Raw genomic sequence first — 12,834 nt, 5'->3', positions numbered from 1 at the left:
AGGGAGATGACGTGCCCAAGGTCACACAGCTACAAAGCGGTGGGGCCAGGATGCAAACGCAGGCAGTGTGATTCCAGAATCTTCTCTTAACTACTGCTGTGCTTCCTATGTGGATAGAAAGCGACGAAAGACCTCTTCCTTCTAGCTGACTTTAAGGAGATTTGACAAGGTCAGAACAAAGCGTGGGGGCCCCAGCTGGCAGGAGTGGAGGAGCGAGAAGGTGGAGCTGAAGGAGAGTCCCGCATGTGGCCCCTGTACCTCCATGACCACTGGTCCTGAAGGAACCTTGTCACCACCCCCATGCCCTTAATTGGCCCCCTACAATATAAGCCAGTGGAAGAAAAGGCAGGAGTCACGTGTGAAACAATCTGAGTTCAATTACTGCCCTGTCAGGGGGTCCGTCCTCAGAGGCCCATGCCGAGGGGTGGGCAGGCTGGGATGGGATTGAAGTAAGGCATAGATTCTTCATATGCAGAAAAGTTCACTTCGAGTGAAAATGGGGATTGATCTTGTAAACTTTCTTCAAGTTGGTCAGTTGAAGGGTGGTGGGTGACAGTTGTGTGAATACAACCTGAGAAGTGTGTCCTCAGACCCTAGGGGGAGAAGTGAAAAGAGTCTCTGTCCTGCCTGACACTAGCAGGGTGGGACCAGCAGCCTGGGCTTCTTCCCCAGGGTCTTAGCCTCAGGATCAAGGAGGTGTCGGAACCTACTGTATTAGCCGTCCTTTACTGAACAGGTCCGGCATCAGCATCGCAAGTGCTGGCCGGGCTCTCATGGGCCTCCTCCTATTTCATCTCAACAAAAGCCAGGTTAAAAAGGTATTCTTGTCTCCATTTTACAAAGAAACTGAGGCTCAGAGAGGTCAAGAAACTTGCCTGAAGCTATTCAGCTAGGTAGCTGAGAATTCAAACCCAATCTGTGTGACAACAAAGGAGAAGCTTCTGCCCCTGGGCTCCCTTTCTTTGGTCTGGGAGGGGCAGCCCCCACAGGGAAGGCAGTGACCACGATCTCTTCCCAAAGGGCAGGGATTCTGCTGCTCTACAGGAAGTACAAGGGCAACCCTGGGCCCGCCAGGCCCGCTCTGTACTTGGGGAGGGGGCCGTGCTGAGAACAGAGGCTGGTTCGGTGCCTTGCAATGAAGATTACACCACCCCCTTCCAGGGGGGTGCGTTTGAAAATGTGGGGAGAGTGGGGTTGTTATCACAACACCTGGGGTGCAACAGGCCAAGCTCCAGGGGTGCCTTGCATCCTTCGACGCATAGGACAGCCCGGGACAGTGAAGGACGGGATGCCATAGCTTCTCTAGTGGGAGATGCTGGCGGAAGGAAGAGCCCAGAAGTGTGGGTTCTGGCCCCCACTCTGTCATGAATGTACTGGGTGACTTCAGACATGCCCCTTGCTCTTCCTAAGCCAGAGGGACCCTCGGGCACCAAGGGCTTCTGCAGTATGTGGTTGTGTGTCTGGGGTGGGCACCCAGGCTGCTCAGCGGTTGTGTGGGGCTGGCGCACTCCTGCCCCCTGGTGGCAGAGCTGAGATCCCTCGGTTCCCCCCATCGCCACCACCACCACCACCAAGATTTTCCAAAGAACAGGGTGACCTGTCCTCACCTTTATATGTGCTTGTGGCCCGTGGGCTAGGGCTGTGGCTGGGATTGTGGGTGCACACCAGATACCCCTGAACCCAGAAAATAGGATTCGCCGCTGACCACAAACTCACTCAAGTGTCGATTTACCTTTAAGAGACAGCCACACTGGACCGGACAGATAATCCTGGCTTGTTATCCAAGCTCCACCACTCTCTCAGCTGAGTGACTTAGAAGGTTTCTCTGCCTGTTTTCGCCTCTTGTGCAAAGCCGAGCATCGTCCTACCAAGCTCCTAAGACCGTTGGGAGGACGAGCAATCAGTCACACATGCCAGCTCCTCGGGTGATGCCCGGCACTTAGTAGGAGCGCCATGGACCATGGTTTTCCTTCCCGCAGAGACAGCACAGGGGATCTCGATCACACCCCCACCTCCGGGCATGAGGGTGCCCAGACCTTCTCAGACCGGGAAGCACTCACCTGCTTGCCCACTGCCGTGTTTCTCCAAGTAGGGACCACCTGCTTCAGAATCACGTGGGGAGCTTGTGAAAAGTGCACATTCCTGAGCCCCATGCTAGACCTGAGGGCAGGGCCGGAGAATCTGAATTTGCACGAGCTCCCCTGTGACCTCCCATCACCCCACATCACATCATCTTGATTTACGTGCTCAGTGACTTGCAGACTCTGGTCTCCTGAGGTCGATGAAAGATAGGGCCAAGGCTGCTGTGGAGCTGCTTCACGTCCAAGTGACCTTGGACCTCTGAAGTTTCCTCCCAGGGGGTGGGATGGGGAAAAGGCATCCAGAGGCTGACCCTTAGATTTCTGAGCTGGAAGGGACCTTAGGAGACCAGTTTCTCTGGCCTTGGTCCTTCGGGTGGGTTTCCAGAAACGCCAGCCCAGGTGCTGGCCTGGGACCTGAGCTGCCCTCAGGAGCAGCAGGGGCGATCTTGTGTGCGTACTGCCCCCTGCCGGGCAGGCTGGGCAAGATCAAGGCCTGACCGAGATTCAGCGGGGGGCCAGGAGGGGAGGAGCGGAAGCCAAAAGCAGTATGTGGGCTTAGGAAATGTGTAAAGACAGTGTTTTGCTGCCCCAGCCACGGTTCCCGTGTCCTGGGCAGGGCCAAGGACACAGCCTCTGCGGTCGGACCATCCACTTCACCACCTACCAGCTGGGTGACCCAGGGCAAGTGGCCCAGCTGTCTCTGTGTCCTCTTCGAATTTAATGGAGACAGTACAGCAGCTGCCTGCTCGGGTGACTGTGAGGATTCAGGGAATCAGTACGTGCAGAGGGTAGCACCAAGTCTGGTTTCGAGGAAGCAGTGCAGAAATGAAGCTTCCAGTGTTAATCGAGTATTAACCATAGGGTGTTTCTGCTGGAAGGAGATAGAGATCTTATCCAGCATAATTATTCTCCCCTAGTTTGGACCTCTCCCAACAGAGATCCTCCGTTCATTTATTCATTCCTACAAATAGTCTTATTCTTTACTCTTACAAAGATAATTACACATTTGCTCTGTTTTGGGCACAGGCCTGGATGCTAAGGATATACAGTGAATTTGGAGCTTCTATTCCAGAGGGGGAAGCGTCATAAACAAGTCAACTAATGTAAAAATCAAGCTTTGAAAGGGGATAAGAAAATACCTCCTGATAAGGGAATAGAAAGCAGTGAAGGAGAGTTAGGGAGGACTTCTCAGAGGAGGTGACGTTTGAGCAACTGAGTGATGAGCAGAGCCAAGAGAGAGTATTCGAGGCATTGTCAAGACTTTGACATTTAAGAGTAACTCGTCACTGCAAGAGATGACCCTACCCAGAAGAGGAGAGAGGCCTTACCCAGCAAACCCACTGTCTCCCTTGTCCCCTGGGAATGCAGGGCTCAGAGGGTACTGGAAAGAGAGAATAAGTCTCAGCTGGAGGTGAGAGGCAGATGTGGGTGGGCACATCAGAAAACCGTGGCAGACAAGGGAAAACTTCAGTTAGTTAATGAGCCAACACGTCTTACTAATTGCTGGGTATCATCCTGGGCACTGGGAGACAATAAGAAACAAAGCCAAAGTTTCTGTCCTCGTGGGACTGACAGTCTGGTGGGGAGAGCCAGATAGTCAAGCTATCCACAGATACAACAGTGGTAGGAACAAGGGATGGAGACAGCATGACCAGCGGTGGGCTGCTGTCCTTTAGAGGCTGATGGCCTCTGTGAGGATATAATATTTGTGACCCGACTGATGATAAGTGATCAGCCAGGCAGAGCTCTGGGGGTGGAGCCTTCTAGTTAGAACAGCAAGTGCAAAGGCCCTGGGCTGGGAAAGAGCTTGGCTTCTTGGTGGGCCAGATACTAGTGCGTGAAACAGGGATCAGTGGAAAGTGATGTGGGAGAGGCTGGTGGGAAGGGGCCAGGTAATGTCCAGCCTTGTGGACCATGGGAAGAAATGTGGATTTTATTCTGAGCGTATTGGGAGAGTTTTCAGTTGGGGAGAGAGCACAATCAGTTGTATGACTTTGCCCCCTCTGGCTGCTGTGCGGCAAATAGTGTGCTGGCGTGCGTGAACGATAAGAACCAGCGTGATGGCCGGTAGTTGAAGAGGGAAGGTGGGCCCAGTGGCTGTGGCAGGCAATGGTAGTGGAGAGCCGGGGTCTGATTCAGGATATATTTCGAAGGTGCAGCTGACAGCATTAGCTGGCGGATTGGATGTCAGGGTAGGGCAACCAGAAAAACCAGGAACAATGCCCAGGCTTTTGACCTGAGCTTCACAACAGGATAGTCAGACCCTTGAGGAGTGAGTTGGCCAACCTGGCACGTTGGCGGTAGAGCCAGGACCAGACAACCCCAGTGTTGGGGTGGCCTGGGACTCGTGCCCTTCCCCCACCACCTACCATCTGCCTAACACGGGACCTCAGCTCCAAGTCCAGCAGCCTGGCCGCCAGTGACCTTTACACAAGGCTGATATTCCAGAACCCCATGCCGTAGTATACTTAGGGAGCTAATCACCTGTGCACCTGGCAACCTCTATTCCAGAAGCTAAGTCACTGGAGTATGAATTCGCAGCTAATTGTAATTACCACCAATTAATCACCATGGCCAAGGCTGGGTCACTTTCCACAGTTCAACTATCACCTGGGTGCAGTAGTCTATGAGAGCGGGGAGCTCCTCTGTGAAGCTTTAACTGACCCAGTAACCCCAGGACACGACATGTCTGTTCTCCAGCACGTAGACAGTTGCAGTCAAGGGCAGCAGGGCAGATGCTGCCAGTTCGCGCAGCTCGCTCTGAGTGCCCTCGTGCTAGGAAGGAACGGGTTTATTCTGCAGAAGCTGAAACCTCAAACTTCAGGACTGTGGAGGGCCGTGCATGGTGAAGGTTAGCCATGACTACTTTAGTATAATGTAATTGCCCACATCGCGGGCGCCCAGCAGAGGAGTCTAATTCTGTCACGTTCATCAGGGACCTCTTGTGGGCTGGGAGTCCTCTCCTCAAACCTTTGTGAGGTGACTCTCACCATTTACGTTTTCCACCTGAGCAAGGATGAGCTGTTTGCCCAGGGTTAGACACGCAAACAGGATCCCTCCTCATCCGTCAAGTTATTCGTTGAACATTTGTTGTTTGTGGCAAAGCACTATTCTGAGAACTAAAGATAAAGCAATGACTACTCTTATAAGAGTGCCTCTGTAAAGTTTGTATTTCAGGAAGAGAGACAAACAAAAGTACACGAATGTATCAGAGATGGTGAGCTCTGTGTAGAGCAAAAGGCGGGGTAAAGGGTAGGTGGTCAGGAAGGCCTCTCTAGGCAGGAGGCTTTGAACAGAGACCTGAATGATGAGGAGAAGCCCCACGTGAAGGGCTGAGGAATGAGCCTTTTAGGTGGTGGAAACAGCAAGTGCAAAGGCCCTTGGAGCAGGAACATTCTAGAAGTCGAGGTCAGGGACTTTGACCAGTCGCCTTGTAGGTCATGGTAGGGTTTGGATTTGGTTCTAATCATGACATTTCTACATTACCACCAAAAAAAGAAGGAAGCGGAGTGCCAGGAGGCCGGGCCTGGAGATGTTTCTAGGCTGGGAGGGTGAGTGGGGGTCTGAGGGAGGGAAACCCGAGAGCAGTCAGGAGTAAGAGCAGCTCTGTTCCTCCTCCTTCCAGCCCTCAGACCAGTGGTCCTGAAACCTGGCTGTCACCTGCAGAGACAGACTCCCAGGGCCCATCCCGCACTGCAGAACTGGAATCTTTGGGGGCGGGCACCCCTCTTGTCCCCACCAGAGTTTGGAGCCAGTTGAGTGAGGCAGAGGGGAGCCCCAGTGTCACTGGATGATTGGAGACTATGGTGGAGTTTTGGGGGCTTGCGGTTTTGACATGCTGCACCCTGAGGGCCTCGCTGCCCTGCTATGCCCACCATCTGGTGGAGCGCGCACGTTCTCTGCAGAGAACAGGGACCCCCAGACTGGTCCCAGTCAGAGAGGCTGCCCTCCCAGCGGGGGGTGGGAAGCAGGGACAGGGATGCAGTGGAGATCCCCCCCCCATGGAGATGTTTCTAGATAAACTAATGGTCTTGGGGACTTTGGGTGTGCGGGGTGAAGGACGAGGATGGGCGAATTCCCCGTCCCCAGCCTTGGCGGCTGAGTGATGTCATGTCCGGAGGTGGGGCACCCTCACGTCCCTTGTGCCTCACTAACCAGGCAGTAATGCATTCGTACAAGCTTCTGGGTTTGAGAAATAGAGCTTGGACAGACCACCTTTGGTTAAATTTTGGTTGATTAATTTTTCCAATTATAAAATTAACCCAAGTTCATTATGGATAATTTCGAAAAGACCAAAAAAATTTTTTAAAGTCCTATTTGACATCTTTCTCTCCCTTTTTCCTCTACAGTGGGCTTTTTTCTTTTTCCTTAGTTGGAACCCTATGGTTTATTCTCAAGTAAATCTATCCATTTTAAAAATTTTGTTTCATTACATAAGCATCTTTTTCAGATGTACAATGTTTCTTAAGAATCTTTTTTCTATGGCTTATTCTCCGCGGGGTGGACGTGTTGTCGTTTATGTAACGGATCCCCTGATGTTAGAAATCTCCAGATTGCTATCACTTCCACATTATAAAGGGAGCGGTAGGGTCTTTACTTACCAGTGTCCACATTCAGGATTGTTTTCTTAAGATTAGCATTTCAGAAATGGAATTCCTGGGCCAGCAGGGCTGCACATCTTTCTTTTATTGGGGTAAAATACACGTAACATAAAATGTAGTATTTTAGGCATTTTCAAGTATACAGTTCAGTAGCATTAATCACAGTCACCGTGTCTGCCACCACCACTGTCCGTCTCCAGAGCTCTTTTCTTTTTTTTTTTTTTTTTTAAGACTTTTTTTTTTTAGGGGCCTGGGTGGCGCAGTCGTTAAGCGTCTGCCTTCGGCTCAGGGCGTGATCCCAGCGTTCTGGGATCGAGCCCCACATCAGGCTCCTCCACTGGGAACCTGCTTCTTCCTCTCCCACTCCCTCTGTTTGTGTTCCCTCTCTTGCTGGCTGTCTCTATCTCTGTCAAATAAATAAATAAAATCTTTTAAAAAAAAAAAAAAGACTTATTTATTTTAGAGAAAGAGAGAGAGAGCGCGCGAGCAGGGGGAGGGGCAGAGGAAGAGAGAGAGAAATCCTCAAGCTGACTCCCTGCTGAGTGCAGAGCCCGACAAGAAGCTTGATCCCACAACCCCGAGATCGTGACCCAAGCCAAAACCCAGAGTCAGCCGCTCCACCATCTGAGCCCCCCAGGGGCCCCTGCAGAGCTCTTTTCATCTTGCGAAACTGAAACACTGTCCCCCTACACGCTAACTCCCCCTGTCCCCCTCCCCCAGCCCTTGGTCACTGTTCTACTTTGTGTCTCTATGATTTGGGGGTGCACGCTGTTCTCAGGTTTTGATCCACATTGTCAAGTGGCCCTCTGGGTGCTTTAAATCAATGCACACTCCCACCAGCGATGTCCTCAAGCACCCACTTGTTTTCATCACCTAGTTCACAGCTTTGGGGTTGAAAAAATTGATCTTTGCTAATTTGCTGAAAAATACCACCTTGCCTCTGATCGGTGGATATCGGTGTTGCACCATATCGCATCCGGGAGGCTGGCCTGTGGTTTAGCTGACCGCCTCCGGTGGGGTTGTGCATGTTGGGCGTTTCCAGGCCTGGGGCTGTGTCCATGACACTGCTGTTAAGGGCTCTGTGCTTAAAAGCTAAACTGATTCTCTGTCCTTGTTTCTCTCTTTCGAGGGCGCTACGATGCGCGGGCCCGCGTCCTCATTTGCCACATGACCTCCCTCTTCCGAGTGCCCTTGGGGGAGCTGGATCTCCTTGAAGAGACGTTCCTTGAGAGCCTGAAGGACACCAAAGAGGAGGAATCTGAGTAAGGGAGCCCCGTGACCCCAGCTCTGCCTGCTAGGAATCAAGGATTTCCACTTGAGTGCACTATTCAGATAACAGATGCTCTCCTCTTCCCCCCCCCCCCCCCCCCCCCCCCGCCATTGAGAGCTGGCGCAGGGAGATGGAAGGTGCACTGGACCGAGATTCCCAATGCAGCCCTGACTTGCTGTGTGGCCTTAGCAAGTCACTTCCCCTCTCTGGGCCCTAGTCCTCAGTTATACAAAGTGGGGATTGAATGGATTATGGCGGGGGCATGAGTCTGTGACTTCAACAGTCCGTGACCCCGACACCTCGCTCCGCCTTGGGTTCTTGTGACATCTGGTCCATGGGCCGGAATGGCCTGGATTAAAATCGTATCTCTGACACCCTTCTACTTGTTGACCTTGGACAGAGTCCTCCCCCCTGCCCCCCGTACTTCCCTAAACCACAATATTCTTATCTGTAAAACGGGAATCAGGATAACGTCTTCCCAGGGTCCCTGAAAAACGAACGTGGTCCTGCAGAGGGCTTGGCCCGGGGCTGGCCCGTAGCTGGTGCTCAGTAGGTAGGATCCCTTCCTTCCCCCACAGGCCCTTGTACCTTCCAGCCGCAGGAGGCTTTGCTGTCCTCGCGTGGTCAGGCGTGTATTATCCTGGTTGCTTGGCCAGAGCTCAGCTCTTGGCGGAACACCGTACACAGGATCTGATGCCAGAGCCATCAGTCAGTCCCGCTCACAGCCTATTGGCAGTCTCTTTGCACCGGTCATGTCTCCCAGCGTCCTCTTCGGCCGGCACGATGGGCTGTCTCGGAGCAGCCAGTTTGCACAGTTCCACCCAGCCGGGAATGCAGCTTTGAAGCCGGCTTCAGCGCGAGAGCCGCCCGCCCGCCTGGGTTAGCAGGGCCCCGGAAGGGGTTGTAGAATTGCCGGAGAAAGGAAGTGATTTGATCTGTTGAAATAACCTGAACACAGGCTTGTGTTGCTTCCCAGAGCCGGGTCAGTAAAGAAACACCTGGACCCAGGCCCGTGACCATAAGCAGGAGCACGGCCCAGAGTCTCGTCTTGTCACACACAGATACACACACGCGTATATGTATGCTTGGAAATGAGGGAAAATCTTAGCTATTCGTTTGGAAATCTTATTATCAGGAAAAAAAAAGAAAACAAGTTATCGAGAGGATTTGTCCTGCTGATACTCGTAATGCCAGATCAGGGATGATGTGGAACAGACGTGCTAGGACAGCCCAGCTTGGCGTGTGATATCGGGGAAGTTATTTAACCTCTCTGGGCTTCCGTTTTCCTCATCTGCAAAATGGGACAATAGTAGCACCCTCCTTATGGGGTCCTTGGGGGAGGGCTCACATGAGTTCATACATGTGAAGTGCTTCGAGCAGGCTTTGCAGAGTAACCAGTTGAAAAATTCCATTATCTGCTGTAGTACAAACATCATCATTGACATTCCTCCATATGGGCCCTTTCCTCGGAAAAATACTCCACATGTGTAATTTTTGAATTCTGCTTTAGGGACTCTGGAAACCTCCGGTGGTCTCGGGAAGGGTCTGAGAGCCAGGAAAGGCCTAGAGACTATTGGGCCAGGAGACCTGGTTCCCAGGGTGATTCTGCTACTAAATGTCTGTGTGGCCCTGGGCACATTGCTTTCCCTCTCTGGGCAGCAGCGCCAGTTTTTTTCACCTAGACAAGCAGAGGATCGAATTCTGTGCAGGCTTCTTTCAGCTCCCCGGTTTGTGTTTCTGCAAGGCGAGTGTATCACTCGACGCCCTGAGGCGATCCTTGGCCGCTCGGCTTCAGAGGGTGGTGTACGACATTTCTGTTCTCGGGTCGCCACCTGGGCCCGGAGGCCATCCGAGCTTCCCCCGCGTGTTCGGCGACTTCACTTCTCTGTGCCTCAGCTCCTTCACCTCCAGCAGGGGGGTGATGGTCGTATCCGTCACCGGGCTGTTGGGAGGATTAAACGAACAGATGCAGGTCAGAAGCTTGGACCAGCGCCTGTAGCACATAGGAGGTGCCCATAAATGTCAGCTAATGTCCTGCCTGCCCTTGACACTGATGACATCAGAATGACATCGTCAACACGTAGCTGTCCCTGAGCGCTCAGTAGATGTGGGACGGGACACCATCTCATCTGATGCACAGACGGTCCCGTGACAGTGCCGCCGAGGAAGAAACAGAAGGTCGGAGTGGTGACGTACCTCGGCCAAGTGGCACCATCAGATTCATCCACCATATTCATCCGAACAGCACTCTGCATCCTTCATGGCACAGTTGACACGCCCAGGTTCCCATCTCAATTTTGAAGGAACCAGTAAAGATAATTCTTCTTTTCTTTTTTTTTTTTTTTAAGTAGGCTCCACACCCAGTGTGGCACCCACCACGGGGCTTGAACTCATGACCCTGAGATCGAGACCTGAGCCGAAATCAAGAGTCAGACGCTTCACCGACTGGGCCACCCAGGCGCCCAGTAAAGATTTTTCTTAATCAGGCTTTCTGCGCTTTTACTTAAGAAAGTGTCCCTAGACCTCCCAGAAAATAAGCTCTCCCTCTATCAACTGGAGAAGGTGATTTAAAAAAAAAAAAAAGAAAGGAAAGAAAAGAAAAACAAGGTGGCGATGATGATGATAAGGATAAGAAACACCCTCTCATGGGAGATGAGGTGGCAGTGGGTGACATCTCTCTGTGGAGCCGTGAGATAGGCAACGTGGGTGTCTCACTCTTCACTGTGTATCTGTGGCTTCAGCCTCTGTCCTTGGAAGGCTGACCTGGAAGGCCAACTCAAGGTCATTTCTGGCATCCCAGCACATGAGCGCGGCCGGGACCAGATGATGGCAGAGATTTCCATGGTATCTGACCTGTGGGCAGTCAGTAATAGGAACGGGGCTCCGCTTGGATTTAGGAATTCCCACTGCCAAATATAGAAAGCATCATAGACGTCACCTCCAGCCAGCATCTCCTTGGTGCTTTAGATGTTGGAATTCAGACAATGGAATTAATTGCAGGAGCACAATGCTGTGTTAGTTAATGATGATTGGCAAGGCCCTTCGTTTTATGTACAAAACAGCTATTAAGAACGTTTGAGTACTTAAATGAGTAAGGAAATCAGTTCGGGTTAACATTGAGAGAGAGGTCCTTACCTAAATAACTTGGGGGGAAATATTGTGTTCTCTTTGCTCATTATTCAGCAAATTTTTATACACATTTAAATACTAATAGTAGAGCTCAGAGTGTATCATCCCTCTCATCTTCATTAAATGGATTTGATACACTAGCATTCATACATTGAAGTAAAACAGCTTCCAGAACCATATTTACTGTTTAGGTATTTTATTCCCTTTAGGGTATGAGCTCCCCCCGCCCCACTCTGCATAAATTCCACTAAAGGGAAAGATTATCTAGTATCACGGTTGTGCAGATGTCGCTGCAGGAAGACTCTGGAAGCAGAAATTTATAAAACTTTACAACGTTCCGGATTGGTCCTGGTATCTCAGAAGTTTTATCCTTGATGGTGATTGGCCTGTTCTCTGGCTAAATATTTGATTTAGCCAAGTGCCCCGCTGGTTTTATAGATGTGGGCAGTGCGTGGGGGGGGGGGGTAGATACCATAGCAGCGTGTTCACGTCCAGTCCTTGTTGGAATGGTTAGGTTCTGTTCAAGAAACGTTTTCTGAGCACCCTCCAGGTCCAAGCCCAGGACAAGCTGCTGAGGGTAGAGCAAGAAAGGTCCTGTCTGGGCAATTGTCCAACTGAAGATACAGCGGGTCCCTGGAGGGCTTGCAGGGTACAGCTCCTGACCCTCATGCCCAGAGCTTCTGGCCCAGGAAGCCGTGATTTTAACAGCTGCCCTGGGGGCTTGTGATGCAGTGGATACCAAGCCCCACCCTTTGAAAACCAATGGTCTAGAATGTCATGCTGAGTAGGGAGGGTTAGGGACACCAGAGTGGGGGCATTTGGGCAGCCCTGGGTCTCAGGCAGGCTTCCTGGAGGAGGTGACTCTTGAATGATGACTATGTAGCCAGCTGGAGGCAGGTGAGAAGGTCCTTGACAGCCGAGGTCCAGCGGGAACACAGGGACCGAGGTCCCAGCAGCGTGCCTGGGGGCAGTGCAGTGTTTCCGGAGGGCAGGGTGTGAGTGAGGAAATAATGAGCGACGAGGCTAGAAAGGAGGCAGGGGCCAGGCCACCAGGGGCCTCAGTGTCATGCCAAAGAGGTGCCACTATCCTCACTCGGGGCAGAGGGAGGGGACACGGAGGCTGAGAGGGAGGGAAGCAGATGACCAGGGTTCTACTAGCCGTCAATGTCTTGGGGCTGTCCTCATCCCCCCATTTCCAATCCCTACGTGAGAACACTGGAGCTCAGGAGCACTGGGTGACCCCGCGAGATCGGGGCGGGGCGGGGCTCAGATACCTCTGCCCCAAATGTCCATACTGTTGCCCAGCCCAAGTCGCGGATTGAGAGCCGGCTGCTCAGTTCAGTGCGCGTTCCTGTTGCAAGTCCTCAGCCGTGGGAGTCTTTTCCTCAGACCTTGAACTCGGCCAAAAGCAACTAATTCCCAGCCCTCCTGTTTGCACGGAATGATGCTAGCAACCAAGGGCCAAAGTATATCTCCAGCCTGCGTGTAGGAGGAAGTTACCATAATAACGAAAGGAAAGATAATAGCAGCAGACTTACTGACTGATGAGGGTATGCCAGGCCCTGTATGTAGATTATCTCACTTGCCCTCGTGATGCCCCTGGGGTTGAAGTGCTATTATCATCCCCAGTTGTGGGGTGAGGCAAGTCACCTTGGCCTCGGTGTCAAATAATTGGTGCTTTGTCACAGCAGTAAGTGGCTCAACTAACAGGATAGACTGGCTTTTGCTATGTCACAAATGACCTCTGAATCTC

General features: G+C 52.0%; 1 protein-coding gene across 16 annotated transcripts in view; it reads left to right on the top strand.

Moving 5' to 3' along the window:
* The window catches only part of TMCO4 (transmembrane and coiled-coil domains 4), an 89,988-nt gene that overhangs the window by 25,114 nt on the left and 52,040 nt on the right, over positions 1 to 12,834 (top strand). For all 16 annotated transcript variants that reach the window (XR_004621324.1, XM_034645445.1, XM_034645425.1 and 13 more), the window contains one exon: positions 7,812 to 7,944. Coding sequence is in view for 15 of the 16 variants with exons in the window: in XM_034645445.1 (XP_034501336.1) it covers positions 7,812 to 7,944 (133 nt within the window). In the remaining variant the exon portion in view is untranslated. The remainder of the gene's footprint in view (positions 1 to 7,811; positions 7,945 to 12,834) is intronic.

The sequence above is a fragment of the Ailuropoda melanoleuca genome, chromosome 2 (genome assembly GCF_002007445.2).
Source record: "Ailuropoda melanoleuca isolate Jingjing chromosome 2, ASM200744v2, whole genome shotgun sequence".
In the NCBI taxonomy this organism is placed as follows: Eukaryota; Metazoa; Chordata; class Mammalia; order Carnivora; family Ursidae; genus Ailuropoda; species Ailuropoda melanoleuca.
The sequence above is the reverse complement of the archived record's forward strand: the minus strand, read 5'-3'. Positions and strand labels throughout refer to the sequence as shown.